Consider the following 26,571-nt stretch of genomic DNA (forward strand, 5'->3'; position numbering starts at 1 on the left):
TTAAATTTGATTGATAAACAAGTATGATTGACAGTGTGAGTGTTAGGGACTTTGCCTGTTCAAAATCACGTTTTTAATTGAATGTCCATAGTCTATTTTTAACCTGGAATTTCGCGATTACCGTACTGACGCGAGTATAGTCCCACCTTCGAGTAAAGTCCCACCCCCAAATTTTCGAAAAATTTCAGAAATTAAAAAAAAAAAAAAAAAAATTTTAATTTTTTTTTTTTTTTTTGTAAGTTATTTATTTTTTCGGCTTTGGAGTGTCCCTAGACCTAGACCTAAATGCTAGGATCATTCATGGTTGACCTAAAAAAATATAAAAAATAAAAAATTTCAAGATATTTTGTATTTTTAATATGAAAATTGATACTTGGTATTCATGTCATAACCTATTAATGATTTCAAAATGCATTCAAATTCAATGCATTTTGAAATCATGAATAGACTATGACATGAATAAAAATTATCAATTTTCATATTAAAAATACAAAATATCTTGAAATTTTTTTTTTTAATTTTTTTTTTAGGTCAACCATGAATGATCTAGCATTTAGGTCTAGGTCTAGGACACTAAAACCGAAAAATAAAAAACTTTAAAAAAAAAAAAAAATTTAAAAAATTTTTTTTTTTTTTTTTTTGAAATTCGAGTATAGTCCCACCCCCCAATTTTGAAAAATGTTCACCCAAAAACAGGGTGGGACTATACTCGCGTCAGTACGGTAATAAACTGGCAGATTCTAAAATCAGAATTGTTCAGTACTGAAGTGCCAATACAATTATGACATTATGATATGTTGCATTCAATAATATAAGCCACTTTACTTTTACTGTCACTAATATAATTATATTAACTTTTTCATAACAATTTTATACTAGTATTTTGATGTATTAAATATCAGTATAATTTCGAGTTCAACTGAATGCTTTCATCATGATTAACATGCTTTTATTTATCAAAAATAGACTATGGCATAGTCTAATTCACCATCCTCAACCATAGTCATGATACAATGATGCTAACTCCATATTGTCCCTTATTCTAGATACTACATGTAAATCTCAGTATCATTCCCTTGTCAGACTATCACATGATAGAACTTTATAGTACCTTCACAACAAATTCTCAAGTTTCTGAAGGAAATGGACCTGTTCCATACACACCCTATGAAAGATATGATCCTAATATCCTACACAAGGAGTGTAGACTCAAGTAAATGGAGTCATCCATTCAGGTAATCCCATTTGAAATTCACACCCTGTGTGGAGGATTGCGGTCATATCTTCCATGGTGGTGTATGGATTTCAATTAGATTAGCCCAATCCTGTGCATCTTACCTTGGCCATCTTGCGTGTTGGGACTTGACTGCCCTCTGAAAAACCCTGAAAGAGACAAAATATCACAATAATCACACATCTTTTAATTGCAAACAAGAAATGAACAAAGTTGTATCACAGAATTCAATATAGATAACAAACTAGGGTGCCATTTTGTTTTTATCCCACAGCGATCTGTGGTTCAATTTGGATTGCCAGAAATTACTGTTTGAAAATGGACTTTTTGCTGACATAAAAACAAATAAAATTGTCAATACTGGTACCAATTTAATTCACTTATTACTTCAATTCAAAGGATATATGAAACTTTATTTCGACTATTGATGAGTAAGTTGTGGACGCAAACTTGTCATACTTTCATGGATATACAAATACAGATGTAGAATAAGTGTTTAAGCATTCATGGTGCAAGTTTCAAATTTGTCGGAATTCATCTGCGGGGTCAAAGGTCAACTGGTGGGGCGGTGTTTTCAGGATTTCATTTTGCGGAGTAAACTTTGGGTCCAAGCTACAATTTAATTATAGGTATCAGTGGTCTGTTGTTGTTTCAGGGGAAAGATATTGGCCTATTAAGTATTTTTATCAAGTTTGAACATTCTCTGATATCTATTTAAGAGTACGAGTGGGGTCTCAGGGTTTCAAATCCGACGCGAACCTGCGAACCAGTTCCCGTGAAGGTTCTCGCTGGGTTGCAACTAGGCGAACCAAAATTGGTTCGCGCACAAGCTTGAAGTCTAAGATCACATTTTGTGTTATTTTTACCTTTTTTTACTGCAACGGAAATGTGATTTAATAATCTCATTAAGGGGGTACTACACTGGAATTTCAGTGACTCAAGACAAGTGGTACGTTATTTATGATAAGAAAAGAGGTACCGTTTGGATGTACCTCATTTCCTATCATACATACTGAACCGCTTGTCTTGAGTCACTGAAATTTCGTTGTAGTAATTGGATTCCTTGCCCCAATAATATACATAACTTTTGTTACCAGTGTGTTATTATTTTTGAGAAAAATGCAAAAATAGTCACAAATTTACCACAGGGGTGTAGTACCCCTTAATCCATGAATATAATTCTGAAATGTTGGGGGAAAAAGTTTTCATCATTTTAGCTGTCGATTACTTTATATTGTACGATCACGAACAGAGCGTGAAAGTTTCGCCCTGGCCTGTGTTTTCAACCCACCATCCCATAATAATAGATATGACCTCGCTAGTAATAAAAGCGTCTATGTCATTGGTTAAATCACTTTCATCTCACATATTTCCACCAATCACAGCAACTCTTTCTTACCAAAGACTCGGGTCATATGAATAATTAATCATGACATGAATAATTAATCATTAAATGGCATCGTCAATTTAAAGCTTATTATATAAATTACACGCATGTGCTCACCTAAAATAACATCATTAGTGCATTAAAAAAATATATAATTCTGAAATGTTTGGGGGAAAAGGCAAAGATTTCATCATTTTAGCTGTCAATTTATTGTACGATCACGAACAGAAAGCACAGTGAGCATGAAATCCATGGCCCATGTAATTTTCGTGTTTACAACCGATCACCCCCATAATAATAGCCGTGACCTCGCAAGTAATGAAAGCGTCTCCTTCATTGGTTTGTATCACTTTCACCTTGCCTATTTCCACCAATCACGGCACCTCTTTCTTACAAAAGTGTCTGGTAAACATGAATAATTAATCGTAACATGAATAATTAATCGTCAAATGACGTCGTCATTTATTACATACACATGCTCACCCTTTACCCGATGTACAAAATAATACGTGGAATAAATTTAATTTAATTTAATTTGCATTTCATTTGAAAAGATATGGTTTAAAATTGCGAATCATATAACAGTACATACAAAAGCTATTTTAAGCAATTTTTAGCGAACATTTAAGGAAATTTGTAATAAATTTAGGTATGAATAAATGTAAATAGATATCGAGTGAAATTAGGGGTATTGCGGTATATGGTATATTTTCATGTTTTGACATCTCTTCATCGCGTAGCTAGCAGTAGCAAATTGGGTCATCCGCGGCCTCAAATTCTCCAAAAATAGAACTCATACGGGTGTAAATATGCACTATATTTAATACATGAATGTTATGTTGAGGTCTCATTAATGCACGATACGTAAGTCACAGCGATAGTCGAAGTTTAATAAGCTTAAAGAAAGTTGCTGAGCTTGCTGTGTAGTCAGTGTACTACTATAATGTTCAAATTATACTTAATTCTGAAGCTAAGCCTAGGCGTATTTATAACACCACAGCTGTGTTACTTTTTGTGCAGGCGTTTAAGTTCTCAAAAACTAAAGTTGCAAGTTAACTTCACTTTTTTGCATGGTTATTAAAAAGTTTTAAAATTAGATTTATTTCAAGTCTGGTGAGTAGTTTATTTTTGAATGATTCTCAATTGTTTTGTTGTCCAAATCAATACTCCATTCCATAATTCCTTGTAAATTTTACGTTCGTTAAACTAAAAATTACTTTCAGGATTCAAAGTTGAAACAGCTGCTTTTAAAAAAACACCTTAAAGATAATCAACTTGGTTTTGTTATTAATAATGTTATAGTAAGTTGCATTCAAATTCCCCCCTATTTATAGGGTATTATGATTTTACCGGGTTTTTTTTTCTCAATATTTTGCAGGAATCGAAAGCCTGGTTCTGATCAGAACCAAAGGTTCTCGCAAAAGCCATTTGCGAGAACCTAAACTGGTTCCCGCAATTGATTGCGAATTTGAACCCCTGGGTCTGGAAACTGAACACGGTGAAATGACAAAACGAAAAGGGGTTTTGGGAGACCCATAACTTTCAAAGTGGAAGCACTGCACTACACTGTTTTAAGGCCAAATTTTGCGTATTTGGGTGAAAGTCACTCTAGGTAGCAATTTTCAGCTTAATATCTTTTTCCTATTAAAGTCAAAATATGAGTGTTCCAAAACGTGACAAATTCAACAACACGACTTGCGAGAGCAAAAAGGGGGGGTCTGGGTGAAATTTTGACAAGCCGTATCTCCGAAACCGCTTGGAGTTGAGTGCTAATTTTTTCCATGTGTTCATTATTGCCATAGAGGTATGCTAGAAATGATTTTCAGCAAAATCTGAGGGGATGACCTGCCAAGTTATTTTTTTAAGTTATTTATTTTTTCGGTTTTGTAGTGTCCCTGGACCTAGACCTAAATGCTACGATCATTCATGGTTGACCTAAAAATAAAAAATTTAAAAAAATTTGCACAATGTTTTGTGTTTTTAATATGAAAATTGATACTTTGTTTTCATATGTTACTCTATTAATGATATCAAAATGCATTGAATTTGAATGCATTTTGATATCATTAATAAATATGACATGAAAACAAAGTATCAATTTTCATATTAAAACACAAAACATCGTCTAAATTTTTTTTTTTTGTTAAAAAAAGGAAGGTTTTATTTCAAACTCTAAAGGTGACCCGCAGGTCAAATTGCTAGAATTGTACATTAAACACACCTAAACAGACACAGTGCAATTTGCAGGCAGCAGCTTAATCAGCGCCAATATTGCAACATTGAAACAAACAACTATACAAACATCCAATCCAACCCAACCACATCCCCCAGTAGGCAATGAGGATAAAGTGCCTTGTCCAAGGACACAACACGTTGGCACGAGCGGGGCTCGAACTCACAACCTATGTATTGTGAGTCGGGCGCCTTATCCACTCGGCCACACGTGCTCCCGTGTTAGGTCAACCATGAATTTTATTTGAATTTCGGGTACCCGGGCACGGCGGGCAGGGTAATGTAATCTCGGGCAGGTACCGGGGCTACCCGCGAGCCCGACCGAAAATGCCAGCCTTAGAATGACTTTCTACTAAAAATTTCTTGCAGATTAAATTTGTTTTTAAATTTAGCAAAGATATCATGAAATTTGAATTTCGTTCTGGTATACCAGAACGAAAACAAGCGGCTACAGGACGCCAGGTAACCTTGGTATTTTCTTGTCAAGCTAATCCTATAAACCCTTATTACTACTTATGCTTCCGTCAATTGTAAGCCCGGCTACCAGGGACCCGGGCACAGCGGGGACGTAGCGGGGGAGATTACCAAAGGCAATTGTAATAATCCCCGCTATGCCCCAGGTATTGTCCCGGGTACCGGGGCACAAATTGTGGGTGAAACCCCTGGTACTGTCCCCTCCCATGCCAGCCGGGTTTCAAAGTGCTGTATTAATTTTCAATGTTTTTAATCAGCAAATCCAAAATTTAAGTATATTCATGGCCCCGCTACCGGGACGACTGATTGTACATCCCGGGTACAGTCCCGGGTACCGGGACGTACTTTCTGGTAATTTCAAGGTGACAGTCCCGGGTATTGTGTCTACAGTGCCCGGGTCCCTGGTAGCCGGACTTGCAATTGAAGAAAGCATTACTGTGTAACAACAATAGGTTACCTGGCGTCCCTTAGCCCCTTCTGAACGAAATTATAACGCATTGTCTAGACTATGGAGGACTGTAATACACATAAATCATGCATAACTCGCAAAATCAGAATCAACTGAAATTTTGGGAATATGCTTTTTTCGTGGATATCTATTGATAAAAAGAGGATGCTAGGATCACAAAATACTCCTTTAAGACCTGACACCTCATGATTTCAGAAGGAAAACATCTTGCAAAAGCTTACTACATGTAGGCAGTGAAACCCATAAGAAAGGGCTAAAAGTAAAACTGGTCATCGCAAGTATCTTTGATGCTGAAAACTAAGGATATTCACGCAGGGACAGGCCAAAAACCTTACCTCAATCGTAAAATCCAGCCGATGCATGTCATAAATAATTCATTATTCCATTGTGTAAATGACAGTGATTGTGTCCATGTATTGTTATTGCACCTGCGATCTCGTGCGAGAGCAGTTGTCAAGCTGAATTTATACTCGATCGCTGGATCACTACGTGAATTCGCCTCTCGAAAACCTCTACGAGGTTGTTGCATCGAGCACGCTGACTGGCTTAGCAATTATCAAAGTAGTTTTGTAAACCAATCAGGTTAGACGTACTTAACTGGAGAGTCACATTAATTAATACCGTAAAAGGCCGTCGCGTTCATTGATTGGCTTACGATTTCAAAGAATTGCTTTTGCAACCAATCACAATACGGGTTATATGACGCCCGTCGGAAATTTTGCATACGTCCACGATGACGTCATGCCCCAGCGCCACGAGGCTTGCTTTTCTGCTAAAGCGAGTGAGTGGTATAAAGTCAGTTTCACACCTGTGATTTATGGAGCACATCCACAGCGCATTTGACAGATAAAAATGAAATGGGCAAATCTGAGCAACGGGATTCCATGAAATGGACGATTATGTAAGTTATTCTACAGGATCGGTAATAATTAACAGCTGGTCTGCTGTATTTGAAGTGCATATTGAAGTTTGTGAGTTTGTGACTTCGTATGTCAGTACGGGCGCACAGACTTTTTACCGGACTTTCTTACATTAGAGGATGTCTTGCAATTTACAGACATTATTAAATATTCGTAATTATTATTTCTCACCGTACCCTAAAGTCCGGTGATTGAAGGAAGTCCTGTTATAACGTGAAAACTACCATGAGAGGACATTATCGAAGTATGCATTCGGCAGTGTGTAAATGACCACTGTTATTTTCACTTGGCGCAAGCGCAGATGGCTCATTTTTAGATGACGTCACCACTGCACCATAATTTGGATTTATGAATGAAATTTAGCAGCGGAGTTTCCAGAGTTTTCCGAATTATGCAAATCGCAACCTATGACCTTTTAAGGCAGAATATTAATAAGCATCATGGCGCCCACTGAAAAAAAAATTCGATGGGAATTGATTCAGTTTTCAGCAAATTATGCTATTTTTTGAGCAGCTTGTCGATAAATAATTCCACGAATGTGAGCACGATATTTTGAAAATGTATGCAGTGGAATGTGGTTAAAAAAATGACTTATAAATTTTGTTTGGGAGTCGGGAAATTAACTGTAGTAAAATTTGACTCCTCAGTTGTTGGAAATTCTTTCTTGGAACAAATAATAATAAAATATATTTTGTTTGAAATAAGTATAATAAAAATTGTTTATATTACGTACGTTTATGCGTATTGCACTGTTCGAATTGTCTATAATGGATATTTTAATGGAAAACAAGAAATAGCAAAATATCAGTAACAACTAACATCCCATTTTGCCGTAACCCCCCGCCATGGTCGACCAAGGGGTTCTTTTCACGCTAAACACGATGTAGGTATGACATGGAAACCTCAGTTAACACATTTGCTAGTCAGTCAAAATGGCCTAAACCGGCAATACAAATTTACATTGAAATTTAAAAGAAGCTTTTAAGAAGGAAACCTTCCTAAATATGTTGTCTATACTTCACTTGACCAAATATATGATTTTTTTGGTGATGAGAGACTACATGGAATTTCAGAGATTTTGATAGCAGTTCCATTAAAAAAGGTGCTATCGTAGGCACCGGAGTTTTGCGCGGTTCGCGCAAAAGCACACATTTTCGCGCATTTGGGTGTCCAAAGCGCATTTTGGGTTCCATCGAGAATGTTCACGATTTTGCCCCATCGATAAGCTTAAAGTTAAAACTTACGATTTTATGCCCCAAATCGGCAGCATTTACAAGAAAATTCACGCAATATTGGTTCTAATTTCACTTATAAATGTACATCAAAATACAAATAACGATCATTAAATCAAGCATAATGTGGGGAAATTTACCCTTGCTTTCGACATTTCGATTGACAATTTGTGATGGTCGCCATCTTTATTTTTTATTTTTTCCAGAAACTGGAAATGAACCCGGAAATGAACCGGAAGTCGGTCGTAATTGATTGACATGCCATCGTTTTACCGATGTTTTTTCGTGTCTTGCATTGAACAGGGGATCACACATTTTAGCGCATTTTGACCTATTTTTTGGCGCATTTTCGCGCATTTTGAAAAGTGGCCAGCGCATTTTGCTGTTTTAAATTGCGCAAAACTCCGGTGCCTATGCTATCGTCATGAGACTAAGATCTAGAAACACCCCCGTAATGCTGTTTTGGGGAATTTTGCCAGCAGAATCTTTTTGATGAAAGTCAATCTTTGACAAGATGTAACTTTGCTACGGAAAGTGCTATGACAAAAAGGTTTTTCTTTACTCAAGGGCTTTAATTTGATATATAAAATGATGCAGTTTGATGGCAAATTTGAATTCACCTGGCATACCTACACGATGGTGCTATTCACAACATGCGATAGGGCCTACTCAATCGTTTAGCCCGAAGAGCATGTTAAAAACATAATGTCTCGTTATGACAGGATTACCCGATATTGCAGGACAGCAAAGTCCGGTTGGTAAAAGAATTCCCGTTAAATTGCGGGACAAGTAAGTATGTCTCGTAAAAACTCTGTGCGCCCGTACTGTATGTTACAATGTATGTGGTCGCATGTCACAAATAGGTCACCCAAAAATGGAGGGGCCGTAACATGAAAACGCTTTCCTCGCACTTCAAGTTTGGTTTATTCTAAAAGTATAATACATATTGTAGAAAGTTTGGTGTCATTTTGTAGATAATTATATTCTTTATCAAATACAAAAACTCCCAAGTCAATTGGACAACTACTTTGAGAGTTATACTTCAATATGTAAGATGTGTCAATGGAGGGGCCGGGGCGGGTGAGCCGGGGCGGGTGAGCCCCATAGGATTGTACACAAAATTGTGAAAATATGGCAAACTTCAAACCTTTGTATCTTAAAAAGTACAACTAGCATGGACCACAAATTGCACATATCATCCTGGACTGTAGATCTACCTCATAGTAGATCAACTGTAACAAAAGATGTAACTAATTAATTGCTTAATTAAATGCTAATTAAGACAGTTTTCCCTATATGTTACTGTACAAAGTGTGCGTGTAGGCCTAATGCTCCGACATTTCTAAATGGCCTATCTCTTGCCTGAGACACCCTGCTTATTCAAAAGTACACATATTTTTAAGGAAATTTGATGAGGAATTCAATTATGCTATTAGTTTTAGTGCCAGACATGGAGGAAAAAAGTTTTGATTGATAATGTCATTATACAAATTGTAAAATTTTTTTAATTTTTGACCACCCTGTATGTTAAACGCAAGGGATACCAAACGTTTTCTTCCTAATTTGTTTGAAGGGCCCATGCAATGTCTTTCTTAATCAATATTTATTTTGAGCTACATAGAAAAAGAAAATATGGGATTTACCATGACAAGAAAGATGCTAATTTTGTTGATGTACCACCCTGTATATTTCTTACCCACCCTGTATTATGATGTTATACTTTGTTGATTTGGCATCCTTGTAATATAAGCTTTCCAGAAATGTATACTTATAATGGTCTAAAATGTATTCATTAAAAGTTGTGTTGAAGTAAATCAAAATTGGTGATATTTTTATCATTTAACATTATGTTACACAAAAGATGACCAATTCATGACATGTGACCATGTGTAATTGATATTATAGGAAGCTTAAATTGGCAGGCTCTCATGCAATGTATCCGTCTCTTCCGAACATATATGGGCGTTCAGGGCAACTCATACTGAAGTATGACTTGCCCACACAGTCAAAAGGGTACCGGTATAAGAAGAAGTTCAAGTTAGAACATCGACCGACGACGTGCAATTGGCAAAGGCAAAGCCTTTGCTAGGGACAGGCACATCTGTGTGAGGGCGCTATTTATTTTACTTGATAATATAAAGCCCTATGTAAATCTGTGCCATTTTGTGCCACTGAAAACACCATTTTTGGAGAAAATGATGAATAAAACCAAAATTAATCTGTTTCAGATGCTCTAGTTTGCATTGACAACAGATTCAAAGCTTTAGGAAGCAGAATGCAACATTGTCTTCACTTTTGAATATTTTTTCTGTGAGATATGCCTTGGTGAAAATCACCGTTTTGGTCAAAAAAGGGGTCAAAAAGGGCCATTTTGGGAAAAAATTCTATTTTGACCCAAAATTCATCTTCTGACAAAAGGAAACATGGTTTGACAAAAACTTTCATCCTTTTCACATAACAATTCCAGTTTACTTATTTGCTGGGAGAAAGCACTTTTTTGTTATCGCTTGGGGAAAATCATTGTTTTTGCCTAAAATGGGCCCAAAATGGCAAAATTTGACCAAAATTAGCACAAAAATCACTTTTTTACCACCTTAAAATTTGAATTTTCATACAAAATTTCACAGATGTGTTGAAAATGATAACATACATAATATTCAACAAAAATTAGATTAAATTACAGTGAAAACAAAAAATTGACAGGGGGGCACAAAAATTATCAAGTCCCCCCATCCATGCACTCCTATGGTTAGTCTTATCAGAGAAAATGGCCCAATGTTCCGACAGTAATTTCGTCATAACTTCACTTAGCAATACAGTAGAAGATTGATTTTGGTGTCAAATTGTTTCTGAGAAGTTCTCTCTTCCAATAAACAACAATTCATGTTAATAGAATTAATTTGAAATTTTTATGCCTGTCCCTAGGCCAAAGCGTAGATAGCGTTGCGCTGTTGCGTTGTCATGCAACCGCTTGATCCATCACTTCAGTCTTCGGAAGTACTTGTGACCTCGACAGGAAGTGACGTCGGACTACGACAGCGAATATAAACCGAACAAACTTTAGGACACTGAATTCTGCATTCTGATTTCTGATCATGATTGATCATCTGTGGGCAAGGGTGACGAATTTGGCAACCAACAAGTGTCACTCATGCGTCTTATTATTATACAGTATATACTACAAAGTATACAAATATGCAGAACAAAATGTCCTTATGGCTTATAACGTGTGCCTCTACATTAGATAATATTAGAAACACAACCGCTTACGTTTGCTGCAATTTTCCCCTTTTATAAAGTTTCCTACTCTCGAAAATGTTGACATCCGTAAAACGATAATCGATATATCGATAAATATCGATTATGAAACTGCAGAGCCTCTTTCGATGTAATGTTAAATTAAACCCTATTCATCTATTCTTTTTATTATTCCTTATGATTTAATTAGCTTAAATATTTTTTTTAAAGTCAAGGTTTTTTTTATAATCTAATATTTTGGATATATAATTTATAATTGTCATAAAATTTGTTAAAAATTTGGTTTAAGTGCCACTGCGGGAAATGCAAAATGGGAGTCATCTGCTTGTGTTGTGTAAATGAAAGCGCGCGGTTTTTTGTACGTAGATTTTCATAAAAAATATCGATAATTCTGAGATCAAAACTACAACTAGTGATACGTTCAAAATGTGCAAGACGTCATGTAGACCGTAGATTGAAATCGAAATTTTCAAGAACTGTAAAATAGGCAAAAAAGTTCCGTGTGATCGTTAACGTCAAGTCTGCATAATTTGGCATTTGTTGACATTCAGTGCATTTGCAGATTGTCATTCATGCATTGCCATTGCATCGGGCATTATGGCAGCCGTAACATTGAAGAGACTCCATGCAACTGTTGGGCAGATGCAGAAGAACCTTGAGTGTTCTATTTGGTAAAAGTTTTTAATAGTAGACTAAACTGACTAATATAATTTATAAATAAATTATTATATTATAATATTATTCTGTCGGTCAGACATCCGTGCGATGATCCGGGCATGTACCGGCTGACAAAGCACTAGTTCCAGTAACTGTAACTCGTCATACCTACATGTAGATCCGTAGATGTCATTATGTTTATGATAAAGACTGAAGTCTTGCTGGCAGGACTAACAAAGCACTGGAGTGAAAACAACATTCGCATTCACTGAACTCTGGAGTGTATCACAAGGTATCACAGTCACTATTGTGCCAGGTTCGACTCTCTGCAAATAAAAATATGCGATAAGTTGTTTTCACTCCAAATGCATGAATTGATGTGACGTGGCCCCGACATTGCCCGACCGAGAGAATAGAGTCAACCAACGCAGCAGAGCTGCTCGCTTCACAACGGGGAACTAGTCGGCTACTCTTAATTTATGAAGCTAGTGCACATCGTCATCATCCCTATATCTTTGTGTCAAAAATTGCTGTGATAGTACAACAAAGCCTCTCGTTTTTCAAAAGCTACGCATGGCGATTTTGTTCGAGATAGGCTGAGGCGAGCGACTCAGGCTAAGCATACCATTTACATGATATGAGATATCACACAGAACCTGCCGCATAGTTTCTATTCTATGATTTGTACATGATGATCAGTAAACCGGCCCAACCGGGGCTACTTTGCCACATTTTTTGGATGTTGCGGTGCGCCCTATTTTTATGTTTGCATGAATTGTTACATATAGGAGTTATTAGGAAAGCTATATGCCAGTGCATTTTGCATATGTAGTATGAAAACCATTGGGGCACTCTGTGCCCCATTTTTAAAAAAAAACATTGGGTGGCAAAGTAGCCCCATGGGTCGGGGCTACTTTGCCAGACCTATTTTGAAGCAAGTTCAACCTTTGATTAAGGCTTCTTTGCCACCCTTTGGGTTTTAAAATATAACAGGAATGACAAAACACCTATCTGAACAATCTAGAAGTCAATACATTGGGTGGCAAAGTAGCCCCATGGTACTGATGTGATCTGACCTGAAATAATTCTTACTATTAGTATGGATAACTCTGAAACACCCTTTGAACCATCTAACTTATAGATATCATTCTGGTTTGAAGGGTATTCCAGAATTAATCTATAAATCTATTCGAAACTGTCGGCATAACATATGAATGAGGGTGGTAAAGTTACCCCGATATGGGGTGGCAAAGTAGCCCCCAACACTTCACAAGGCTGTGAGGGTACAAATCTACAGATTGAGGGTTTTGATATTTTATCTCAGTAGTAAGGACATAATAAACTACATTGTATCAAATCATACATTGGGTGAATTTGTAAAGTCAGTACTTGCGGCTGTGGGGTCGATATTTCGCAAAATATGAAAAATGTGTAAAAAAAAACCCAAATTTTAAAAATGATTTTCCAAAGTTACTAACCACCATATACATGAATTACATATGTACAGGTATATGGCATATATTATATTTTCACATGGGCTAATTGGAATCCTTGTGTTATTTTTGTGTACTCTGCACTAAAGGCATATATCATTTTACCGGTCGGGTGGCGAAGTTACCCCGGTAGTGGCAATGTAGCCCCGGTTTACGGTACCACATTATGGTGTTGCCATATAAAATTCGATTTGTTGTCAGGAAAAACGCAGGTTTTGTTTCCAGTACACTACATGTAACTCGAAAAGCAATATTTACACTAATTAGCGGGGGTTTGCTGTGGATATGGTTTTTTTTTAAATAAAAATGTTGAAATCCAAAGTAAAAATTAAAATTGTAATATATTCAACTATTTGAGAAATGAATTAATACAAAGGAACCCGTGTAAGATCCAGCTGCTGTAGGCCTAGATCTATAATTCAATGTACATTATCGACTTTCTTTATCTGCGTCAATAATAGAATATCGATTTCAATCGAATTGAATACATGTCTCCATTTTCAGTTTGTACTACACCTCTGAGCGATCAGCGATCGATTTCTAGCCAATCAGATACGGTAGGCCTCCTTTTCTGCACTTTCTTTCGTCGCTCACCAACGGAGTATTAAGTTTATATAACACTGGCTGTCGACACTGTGTAGTGTATCCCAGATGTTAGAAACCCTCGGTTGGCATAGCCTTCAGGAGCGGAGAAAAATTCACCGTCTGACATGCTATACAAGATTTAGGTATGCCAGGTGAATTCAAATTTGCCATCAAACTGCATCATTTTATATCAAATTAAAGCCCTTGAATAAAGAAAGACAAAACTGAAAACCTTGTTATATCTTGTCAAAGATTGACTTGAAATCATCAAAAAGATTCTGCTGGCAAAATTCCCCAAAACAGCATTTCGGGGTACTTAGAGTAAGGCCAAACACTTAGTGCTAAAAGCCAAATTGGTCACTTATTGCCCACTGTTCAAAATGTGACATCTACACCAATTACAGTCCCCGAAATGGTCTACTTTTTAGCCAACCTCAATTCTGAAACATTTAGTGATCTAGTTAAAAATGCGATCCCCAATCCTTTGGTTACCTTTGCCATTGGATGAATTAGTAGAAATCTCGGTGGAGTCTCTGTGTCTGAAATTCCCTGGTACAAATATCGAAAATGTCGCATTTCTCAGTCCCGGTGATGAATACTATATCCGCATCGCTGTTCAGCCAGCAGCCATTCATACATGAATATGCATATATCTCTGACCCAGATCTGTAAGGTCAAACATGTGGCATTGATTTCAATCAATCCGATCCACCGATTGTGACCATGTGGTCGGTTTCGACTTTCATGAATATTTTTAGCAGCTTGATACTGACGTCATATCTGAGGTGACCAGGAGGCAGGAGCTACCATTTTAGTCAACTGAACTCGACTCGTGCGTTCTTTTGGTTGACATAAATCGAACAAAATTTTCAATATAAACGGGTAGTGTTGGCCGATCCAACCCAAGATCGGATCTGCCGATCTCCGATCTGAAAATTAGCAGATCGGGCCGATCCGATCCCGATTCAGATTCTTAAATGTTATTCTACAACCAGTACAAGTTCATTCAAGTCGGGCCCCAGTAATGTTAACGGTCAAAGCTTAATTCTCCAAACCTGTAACTATGTAATATGATGACCGTTTTTAGAGGTTTTTCATGTCAATATCAACCCAAATAAAATACCATTTTACACCCCAAGTCCCAGCGTTACTCACTCAGTGCCTCCGATTGTCGGAAGTTTAAGGTCGTGCGTCATGAATTGGGGTATAGGAAAAGGTGGAGGCGTTACATTTTTTCATTTTATTCGGGACGTTTTGTCCCAGATCTCAAGAATGGAGAGGGGTAATGAGCTAGTTTTGGTCTCATTTTGTTGCTAATTTATCTAGCTAAAATTGTGGAAAGTAAAAACTTCACACTGTACATACTTTTTGAGATATTGCAATTCAAACGATGCAGAGTCAGGGGTGGAGGTGCCTACGGTTGAGGTGCCTACGGTTGAGGCATGTGTTAAAGTATAGGGAATATTGATTTTTCATACCTCCCGAATTAATTTTTTACTGCAACTTTGTAACCCAGCAAGGTATTGAGATGGATTATGTACCATTGTTTTGGTATTGATGTCTAGTTTACAATTTGACCAGTTTTACTCCAAGCTAGGTTAATTTGTTGTAAGTGTGCTGCATTCTGTGTCATGGGTTCTAGGCTTTTCCTATACGTTACTGCATTTATGCTCCGAAATGTTCTGAAGGTCATATTTCTTTATTACTGTCAAGTTCAGAGATCGGTAAGCTAGATCGGCAGCTGATACTGATAGCTCATCTGCCGATTCAGATTCAAGGCCGATGCAGTCCATATCGGCACCGATCTCCGATTCACAGATCGGTATCGGCCAACACTATAAACGGGTAATACTAGTAGGATTTCAATTTTTTATATACATGTAATGAAGTTACTTGTAGTTTTGAGGAATGACAAATCACCAGAAACATGATCAGATGAGGTAATCCTTAAATTTCCATTATTTGCCACATCCTCTACCCCTACAGCTAAGAAAAACTGCTGATTATGATCAGCAGGGGACGTCAGACATTATGAGAGTTTCAATTTTGATTATTTCCATCTCAATTGACTTTTTTATGAAAATAATGAAAGTTTTGGTCAAATTGAAAACCTAATGCGGGCGGGTGACGGAAAACTAATGCTTCCGTCAATTGCAAGCCCGGCTACCAGGGACCCGGGCACAGCGGGGACGTAGCGGGGGAGATTACCAAAGGCATTTTGTAATAATCCCCGCTCTGTCCCGGGTAGGGGGGCACAAATTGTGGGTGAAACCCCCGGTACTGTCCCCGCCCATGCCAGCCGGGTTTCAAAGTGCTGTATTAATTTTCAATGTTTTAATCAGCAAATCCAAAATGTAAGTATTTTCATGGCCCCGCTACCGGGACGACTGATTGTACATCCCGGGTACAGTCCTGGTAATTTCAGGGTGACAGTCACGGGTATTGTGTCTACAGTGCCCGGGTCCCTGGTAGCCGGGCTTGCAATTAACGGAAGCATAATAATTTCATTACATAGGCCTAATCTCAGGACCAGGAGCTGCTTTTTCCAAATGTGTGGCTCCTGGTCCAGATCTGCTTATTTTGAGGCTTGGTTTGTAAGCACATCAACATCCTCTTCGTACTGGCCGACGTGGGGGGGGGGTCTTCAAGGAGTCTTGGGATCTGCTTGGAATGTGTCCCCGGAATGATAATTTTCAAAAATTATAAAGTTCTGAAATGGAGCAATTTTTGAAGTTCTATCAAGTACATGTATCATTCATCAGTCATGACAGTGCTAAATATTATGCCTAAAATGTTAGTTGAATGTGATGCCACATCATGTCGCTCTATTCAGCGATCGTTGAATCAAGCACTTATCCCCGACAGTGTTCGTTTTCTACCGGCAAAGAAGTGGCAACAACTGTTTTTGCCTGGTTTAATCCGGCAAAAATGGCAAAAACTACACAGAAATCTCATGCATGTAAACAGTAACATACAACTTTTAATGAATCATTCAAAATATTTTTTGTCTCATCAAGTCCTTAAATTGAAACCGTTTTGAATTTGATATGACAGAAGTGAGTGCAATGAAAACCTAGATGCTTATAATTTCTTTATGTTGTTACTTATACCGTAATTGCAAAATCTATCTAGCCTTATTATACTCAGGAAATTGTTTTTTTTTTATGGTACAAGATTAATTTTGAGATGAAAAAAAGTGAAACTTTTATCACTTTTTTTAGTTTTTGCCATTTTGCCGGCAAAAACTATTTTTTGCTGAGTGGAAAAATCCGTGGCTAAAACCATGTTTTTTTTTTTCCACCTGTGGCAAAAACCTGCGAACCCTGACAGCTACATGTACATGTATGTACTATTACTCTATAAAGATTGTACTGTTTTTATATTCATTCACAGCCTGGACCTTTTACGTGATCCAGTATCAACTAAATGTGATCACCAATTTTGCAGGCAAGTCTCTATTTTATATCTTTTATCTTTTGAAAAGTAAAACAAATTTTTGGCTTTTAAAAATGCTTTGTACATAGCCAGGAGGATTTCCCTATTTTGTGACATCATCAGGGTTCAACCAAGAACTATTTTGGGGTCTTTTTGCACAGTAAAATCGTGAGGGACCTTTTCTTTTTCATGGGACCCATAATTTCAGACTAAAACTTGGTCAACTTTGATATAAAATTGGATTGATTGAGCCCATATTTATTGGTTGAGCTGTGAGTTTTAAAATATTGGACGAGACGTAGTCGAGTCCAATATTTTAAAACTCATAGCAAGACCAATAAATATTGGGCGTAAAGAATCCAATTTTATCATTATCATGTGTTGGATCCAATATTTTCACACACTTGGATTCATCAAAACATAAACATGCCAGAATTTGTGTCCACAGACCCTAGATAATTCTTGGGATCCTGTTGTTTTCCAATTTTGCCGATTATGGGTCCAACTCATTTTTAAACCAAGCTTGAAACACTGGACATCATAGCAACATCCAGATGCCAAGTACATGTATGTACGGTACAGCAAAAAGTTATGTACATGTACCGGTAGTGAATTTAAAATGATTGGTTCATGTGAAATAGGCCTATAAATTTATTTCCATGTCAGTGGATTTATTCAGATTTATTCAGGTTGACTTGTTTAACCTTTTTATTACCATATTATATTTGATTAGTTTATGCATCCAGTCGCTATTGGCAGCTCGCAAGAAACCATCTGCCCCATGCCCACTCTGTAAGAAAACTGTCACTAAAAGGTAAGATATACTAGATAACTTTTTTACTCCTTTATTTTTTCATATGGTACTGGACACACAACCTACATTTGTTGTAGACTGGTCAGGTTCTTCCTGGTGTGTCACTTCAAATACCAAGTTATTGTTGAATAGAACTTAGAAACAATGACAGTCAGAGGAAATGGATTAAATATTGATCACAAGATTTGGAGCACTTCTGCAATGCAGTATGCCACTCTGATTTCTTATTTGGAGAACAGTGCATACTCACGGCATAACACGCTGCTCGTGGGTGGTATACCTTATGTACAAAGTCTAGCTGTAGTTTGGGTTCCATCGAGAATGTTCACGATTTTGACCCATCGATAAGCTTAAAGTTAAAACTTACGATTTTATGCCCCAAATCGGCAGCATTTACAAGAAAATTCACGCAATATTGGTTCTAACTTCACTTATGTACATCAAAATACAAATAACGATCATTAAACCAAGCATAATGTGGGGAAATTTACCCTTGCTTTCGACATTTCGATCGACGATTTGTGATGGTCGCCATCTTTATTTTTTCCAGAAACTGGAAATGAACCCGAAATGAACCGAAGTCGGTCGTAATTGATTGACATGCCATCGTTTTACCGATGTTTTTTGTGTTTTGCATTGATAACAGGGGATCACGCATTTTAGCGCATTTTGACCTATTTTTTGGCGCATTTTCGCGCATTTTGAAAAGTGGCCAGCGCATTTTGCTGTTTTAAATCGGCCAAAACTCCGGTGCCTACAGTATATAAAAGTTTCTTCACAAAGCTAAACTTTTATTTGTCAGTGTTTTGTGTCACATAGCATAGGTTTAACTCCACTAAAGCAAAGATTTATTGGAATATTCCAGTTGAAATCCATACACCCCTATGAAAAACATGGCTTTAATCTCCCACACAAGGATTATGAATTTCAAATTGGGTTACCTGAATGGGTGACTCCATTTGAAATCTACACCCCCTGTGTGGGAGATTAAGATCATGTCTTCCATAGGGGTGTAAGGATTTCATATGGAATAGCCCATTTATTTACTACACCTGCAAAAGAGTGTCTCTAGGTACCGGTAATGAATCAGAATTACAGTATCGGGATTTGTCGCGTAGGCACACATAATTAAAGATCATTTACTCTGATTATAACTAGAAATAGACCTGTGTCTTGTAGGTGACTAACTTTTCAGTGGATTTTGTCATGCTGGTGTAATTAATTAAAATGCAACTCAAAATATTTTGTACAGGTCCCTACCTACCATCAACAATGTCAGCTTTTATGCTTACCAATCATGCTTCCTGATAACTATAAGCTGAAGTTTGAATCTAGTCTGTTCAGTTTGTATTGATCCATTCCAGGCTCAAGAAATAAACAAAATATTTTGTTTTCTTCACAGGAATTTGACAAAGAATGAGCGGATGAACGAGATTGTGTGTGCTGTGAGAGGTGTTGCCAACGCTTTGGAAGAAGACACCGGTATAAGATGTATGTTTCCATGGTATCATGTCAACAAATTTGTACATCAAGATTTCATATGACTATGAATGTCATTCCTTACAAAATGAGTAAAGGAGGGGAGGAGGGAAAGTGGCAGATTAGAGAGACATGACAATAATTTAAATAGTTTCAGTTAAAGGGGGGTAACCCTATTGGTTTTGGATATGGATTGTCTTTAAAATTACATAATAATATCAAATATCGCCCCCTTAATGCTGCTTTGTGAAAAAAAGCGAGAGCATTTTCAGCGTAAATGTGAATAAATAGCCAAATTTGCAATCCAATACCTTGGTATACGTGAATTGCATTCTGGGCAGGCAAGCAAGCAACAACAATTCCGTTCAGTATGCATGGTATGACGAATGCTGACATGCTGTACAATGCCGCCCATATTGAGCGGAAAATATTTGTTGTTGTTTTCGTACCGTTTCCGAGAAAAAAGGAAACAAAATATATTTCCCCTTGCAATATGTACATTTCAAATGAATATAAAAAGTTTGGGTTCAAAATGGAGAGGAAAAAAAATCTTCCGATACGAGATTTTGAACTGGTACCTCTCGGTAACGCTGGCAGCGCTAACCGATTGAGCAATTCAGCCCAGGATGTACATCGTGGATTTTTTATAACTAAATACGGCATACCGTCTCGATGGTTCGCAATTAATTCCCTACCCAGAAATCCGAAGTAATTTTTATTTTTACAAACCGGTAGCCTGTAAAAACCGCTGTGTTTCATGATTTCTCCGGAAATACATCGACTTGGAGCATCAAATTTCAGGATAGTAATGAGAAAAATAGTATCTATTATGTGATACCAAAACCTCATCAACAATGAAAAAAATCGTGGGGATGATGCTGTCGATCGGGTTACGGACCTTTAAGAACAAAAATTACAGCCAAGATGGATACAGGGGTTGAGTTCTGAAAATAACAGGTGCTCTACAAATCGCACTTCTGGAAATGTTAAGGCGGACTGGTAAATGTCAGGTTTGCTATTAAATTGCACTCGATAAAAATTTTAGGAATTGAGGTGGGCTATAAATCGCACTCGGACAGGCGATTTAAGGTGTGCTATTGCACTTGTGCGCCTTAAAACTCAATCCCTGAGGATGACTGTTTTTGCCTATTTTAAGGTTAAATACACTTTCAAATGAGATAGTTGCATTTTTTTAAATGTAGTTCAGTTTGGCATTTTCAGATTATTTAGAATATTTATGAAAGGTAGTAAATGGAGCAACATAATTTTTTTTATGTATTTATTTTTGCACAGGTACACCACCAAAAGGCCCACCTAGTTTATCACAGTCAAGCTCACAGTGCGGCAGTTCCACATCACCTGATGACAAAGAGAACAACCATGTAGTGCAGAAAAAGGTAAGCTGTAACAGTCAATTTGGATTGGATTTCAGTAGGGGTGCCATATCCATTTGTTGTTACATAATACTGCATGAACAATGCATTTAAGGTGGTTTTAAATTATGCAAATTAAAGATCTATGGATCGTTTTCATCTTTGGCACAGAAGAAGATAATAATTTGTACAAATTTTCGGCAGTGTTTTCAGCACCCTACCTCCTCTGATTATTGCTCTCCAGGGACCGAGAAATTTCAGACCTGGATACTGCCCTCATACGGTTGAAATTGCACATGTCCAAATAAATAAAAAGAAAGTTACCCACAAAAATTGTTTCATCAACGGACATTAAAATGATTTTCCCATAAAAAGTTTGTAAGTAATATTGAATCTGTGGCCTAAAAACGAAAATTTCACTTTGACACCCCCCCCCCCCCAGGGGAATTCCACTGGGATTTTTTTTACGGGAAAATCAGTGGAGGTGCGCATGAACATGACTCAACATGTGAGTATACTTTTATTGGGACAAATGAAGTGATTTACGAAAAAACAGGACAAAACCAACTTTCAATGTGATTGGTCAGAAGCCAATAGCGACTGCTTGGTTACCATGGCAACGGTTTTATTACCTTCATAACATGGCCAACTTATCCCTACATAAGGCCTTAAAAAAAATTGTTTGATTGGCATAACCCGACCTACCCTAAAATTAGGCCCGACCCTAACTTTTTTTTTTTTTTTTTTTTTTTCTGCAAAAAAAATAATAAAATTTAAAAAATAAAGTAAATTAAAAAAAAAGAAGAAAAAAAAAGTTCCAAAGCGTTTATCAAACGAAATTTACAGCTTAAAAAGTAAAAAAAAAAAAAACTCACTTGAGATTGTATCAAAGGTTTTGGAGATATTTGCAAAAATGTTGGTATTCATGATTTCCCTAAACCTTGCCTTTAACACCACCTTAAAGGAGTATTTCCTGATCCTAGCATCCTCATTTTATGACATTTTTCGGTATGAAAAAAGCTTATTCCCAGATTCTGATTTTGCGTTTGCGAGTTATGCATGATTATGTGTATTACACTGCTCCAGAGGCAATGTGTTGTAATTTCGTTCTGGTGTACAAAATGTAATTCAAATTTGACCATATTTTTGCTAACCAAATAAATCTGCAAGGAACTTTTTGTACATAAACATTATCTTTAGCCAGAAGTTTCCAGTGGTATGAAAATCTCAACTTTTTTGGAGAAAATTTTAATTTGAAGCTGCGGTTCATGAATTGCCCCTTCAATGAACAATGTGTATGGAGTAAAATTGGCAGTCCTATATTTTTGTTAGTAAAACTATCTTAGTTTCTTTACTTTTCAAATTATACATTAGGAAAAGAAGCCTGTTTAAAGTGGAATTTTTTGTTTGTTCAGGGGAAATCTACTTTCAATCTTCTAATGATATCATCATAAGATGGAGATTGTTAGAAGATAAACCTGTAAATTTTATATATATTGTTGTAGGACCAGTACCATGATTATAGTAATTTCTGATAATAATGAATGCATAAGCGCTGTGTACAACAGTACATGACATGTTCCTGATCTGTGTATAAAGGACAATCAGTCAAATTATGATAGTCACCCTCGACGCACAGCAAATAAGTCATTATGAAAACTGCCTTACTTCATCGAGTATGATTTGGGAACTAGAAAAGGGGTTTTTAGAACTATTTAACAACTTTTATTTTTCAACTGGTGTGTACTGTTTTCCACACTGTACTGTTTTCCACAATGTACTGTTTTCCACAATGTACTGTTTTCCATGTATAATTCCTGTTATAAAATAAATTTCAGAATACAAGTAACAATAGGACCAAACAGAATGTACGTCATGCGAGAACAAGACAACCGGTGCAACAGGTGCATGTTTACATTGATAGCGACCAGTCAGACAGTGAGGGACATGCGATAGAACTGGTAACTACAAATGTCAATATCAGGTAAGATTGGCTTGATTTCAACATTTGGCGACGGGAAAACCCTCTTTTTTATGGGCGGATGGACTTTTCAAGTAGTGCCGGTCGGTCGTGTTTTTTGGAGTTAAAATTAGCAAAAATTTGATGGGTTTTTTTTGCAAACATATTTTAAAATGTTCTGAATTAAAAATAATTTGATTTGACATGATTTTAGCAAAAAGTAAAAAAAAAAATCCCCAAATGCAGGTCTGGCCCGTAAAACATTATTCACTCTGCATGTACAGAGGTGTAAATTTTTTCTGATATATCCGGAAAATAGGATTTGAGATCATAAAAACATTCTGGATATGAAAAAAGGGGGACGATACCTGCAGTCCTGAAAAGCCTATTCCCCGGATGAACTCCCATATATTTCATGCTGCTTATTACAAGAGCTTGGCCGTTTTGCCAAGGGTCTGATTGATTTTTATGTTATGGATCTCTTATGCAGTCACATCTCTGCTTGTAGAGATCATGCCACAGAGAAGGTGTTAAGGTTACATTATAAGCAGCATGTTTGAAAAGAGATGGTTAGCAAAAGTACAAAATATGCAACAAGGTGATTTGAGCTACTTTAGAGTTGCATTTGTAACATCCTCTTTTCCATCAAATGTACGAAAAGTAAATGTTAGACAAGTAAGCATAGAGAGAAAATGACAGATCCAGGAGCAAATAAGAATCTGTGTACCGTATTTTGTCAAATAGTCGCCCCCCCTCAAATAAATGCCCCCCCCCTCAAATAAACGCCCCCACCACTTTTTTCAACCAAGATGATTCAAAAATGCTGATATTTCCATGCTATCTTGTGTAGTAAGCTTACCAAGTTGTCCACATGGTCGATAATAGCGTCAATAATTGGCGAAAATCTGGATTGGAAACCGGAAGTGAACCAGAAGTCAGTGTTTCTAGTTCATAGTTCGTCATTTTAGTGTGAGTTTTAAGTTTACCTAATGATTTTAACAGGAATTATTGTTCTAAAATTGACCTTGCCTTTGGGAAAATGTAACGCCCCCGAGGGCGTTTATTTGACGAAATACGGCAAATTATGCTGCTCATACTTGTGCACCAATTGAATGAGATGAATACAGTCAAAGCTAACTAAAATGTCAACGAAACCAATTCCTACGTCATTCCATGTAGGCCTATAATGTTTGTAAGGCTACTTAATACGCATGTGCAAAAGACTTATTTATGATGCATTTGAAGTTTGTGAAATCCTGGTTTAAACTTAAAAGCTTTAAACAAACACAATTTTAATGTGATCCTTCTTTAATTAACATTCAGAAGTGTGGTTATGGATGGGGGACAAGCTATGGTAAGAAATGTGGTGGGTGGGGCCGGAATTGGTCAAATATTTGCTTTTGCTGTATGATCATTGTTCTAACAGAAGTTTGTGTGTGTGTTTATTTATAATCTTTGCAGTTCATCATTCCCAGCTCCGACTAGAGGCAATGGAAAGAAAGGTAAAAAACAACCAGCAAGAAAGACTCAAAGAAACCAGAGGAATAACAAGAAACCACCAGTAGATCAGGTAGGATCCAAGAATGCTCACAACATCTTGCTCAATTCACTTGGATCAGATGCACAGGGCAGAAAAACAGGTGCACAAGGGACAGAAGGTAATGATGATGTCCTCCTTGATAACCCCAAAGAAGCAGCAGTTGATAAAGGCAAGAAAGGCTCACCTGTCGAAGAGAGAAGTAACTTGTTGGATGTGCTGGATGAAGGCTCATTGGGGAGGTCAAAAGAGGATGGTAAATTACAAGATGAACCAGGTCAAAGTGACGATGAGGAGAGCGATGATTTACCAGGTAATACAGAGATCATATCTGATATCTTTGGTGTGTCACCTTCTAGTAAGATAAAGGATGGCGAGGCATCACAGGAAGACATCATTGACCTAGGAGGTGGTGGTGACTGCAATCCAGATGTAGATAATGACATACCACCTGTTGCAGAAAAGACAAAACCTTCACCTGCAATCAGTGAACACACTAGTGGAAAAGGATTAAGAACAGCTAAAGTGGCACAGGTCACAGCCAACAAAGAGAACTTAAAGATTCAACAGGAAGATGATCCTTACGAGTTTATTCCAAGTCAAAGGACGCCGAGGAAAGTAAAATCAAAACGTGGTAGGAAACCTAAGAAACAGACAGCTGGATTGAAGAAACAGAATGACAAAGTAACATCAAAAAGGAAAGGTGGTAAGAAATCTACTGTGCAAGATGCAAATAAACAAGAAATTATTGCTTTTGATGAGGAGGATGCTACACAATATGGTGAAGAGGAGATACCGCTTTATGAGGATGATAATCATCCACAAGTCATAGATGACAACCAGACCAAAGCATCTCCTACAAAGGGAGATGCTGTCAAAGAAAATGAGGAAGATACTGGGAATATGAGAATTGAAGGATTATTTGCGTCACAAGCAACCAACGACAGTGTTGATCCAAATGAGGATAGAGGGATACCTTTGTATGATTACAACGATAGTTCAGACGAGGAATCCGTTGCTCATTCCGATCAATCGTACAAGCCTGGTGTTAGAGTGACGAGGAGAAGAGGTATTCAAATTGATGGGAATGAGAGGAGAGTGACCAGAAGACAAAAGCAGATTGATGCCAAGAAAGTAGATGGAAATGATGCGGATGAGAGTAACGCTTCAGCAGGTGAAGGAGCAAGTGGTCCGTCGCTAAGGAAGAGGAAATATGGCAGGACAGGCGAGAGGAAGTCATCCAGACAAAACACTTCAGATTCTTCACCATCTAAAGATGAAGAGAATGCGGAAGCAGAGGTTTCTTACATTCAAGAGCATTTAGAAGAGTGCGATGACATGGATCTTTATCTTGACGGAGACAGCCAGAGATCTCAAATCGATAAGGAGGTAAGGCAACAAAAGCTGAAGAACATTTCTTCAAAGGAGTCATCTCGGAAACAAAAGCACCAGAAGACGACAGTTGATGATAGTGACGATGATGGTAAAGCAGATGAAGATAATGGTGACAAAAAACAGACAACACTTGTGAAAGAAAAATCGTCAGAATCATCAAGACGTTCATCAGAAAAGGGTAGAGATGAAACTGCATCTAAAGATGAAGATGATGAACCCATCATAGTGGAAGTTAACAAAAAGCAAGACAAAGATGTAAAAGCAAAACGTGTCAAATCACCACTCCCTGCAAAAGATACGACAAGTGAGCCTTTCAAAAAACCATCAGCACATGCTTTACGAAAACATAAACAGCCTCAGAAATCCAAACAAGATTATGTGTCTATCACCATTCCATCAGTAACAGGTGAAAAGAAAGCTACCCGAGGTCAAACACGAGAAACAAAACAGAAGAATGAGAAGATGAAACCGGGGCAAGATCCAGATGAGGAAGAAGTGACTCTTGTTGACTCTCAAAGGAAAGGAAGAAGAGAAGTCCAGGTGGAGCAAGGGTGTTCTTTAACGCTTATAGAAGAGGTAGCGTACGTCTTAATAGAAGTGATGGTGATAACCATGATGACGATGATGATGATATTAC

The 26,571-nt window shown here is 37.2% G+C and overlaps 2 protein-coding genes across 2 annotated transcripts in view; one reads left to right on the forward strand and one right to left on the reverse strand.

Annotated features, from left to right (window-relative positions):
* LOC140151036 (cobalamin trafficking protein CblD-like) overlaps positions 1 to 11,307 on the reverse strand; it is a 69,112-nt gene extending 57,805 nt beyond the window's left edge. The window contains 2 exon segments of the mRNA XM_072173228.1: positions 1,339 to 1,383; positions 11,219 to 11,307. Of these exon segments, the coding sequence (XP_072029329.1) occupies positions 1,339 to 1,347 (9 nt within the window). The 5' untranslated portion in view covers positions 1,348 to 1,383; positions 11,219 to 11,307.
* A 237-nt stretch (positions 11,308 to 11,544) lies between these two features.
* LOC140150246 (uncharacterized) overlaps positions 11,545 to 26,571 on the forward strand; it is a 36,273-nt gene continuing 21,246 nt past the window's right edge. Inside the window, 7 exon segments of the mRNA XM_072172249.1 lie at positions 11,545 to 11,877; positions 17,335 to 17,388; positions 18,110 to 18,190; positions 19,593 to 19,681; positions 20,963 to 21,066; positions 22,881 to 23,026; positions 24,464 to 26,570. Coding sequence (XP_072028350.1) covers positions 11,804 to 11,877; positions 17,335 to 17,388; positions 18,110 to 18,190; positions 19,593 to 19,681; positions 20,963 to 21,066; positions 22,881 to 23,026; positions 24,464 to 26,570 — 2,655 coding nt within the window. The 5' untranslated portion in view covers positions 11,545 to 11,803.

Source organism: Amphiura filiformis, chromosome 4, assembly GCF_039555335.1.
Source record: "Amphiura filiformis chromosome 4, Afil_fr2py, whole genome shotgun sequence".
In the NCBI taxonomy this organism is placed as follows: Eukaryota; Metazoa; Echinodermata; class Ophiuroidea; order Amphilepidida; family Amphiuridae; genus Amphiura; species Amphiura filiformis.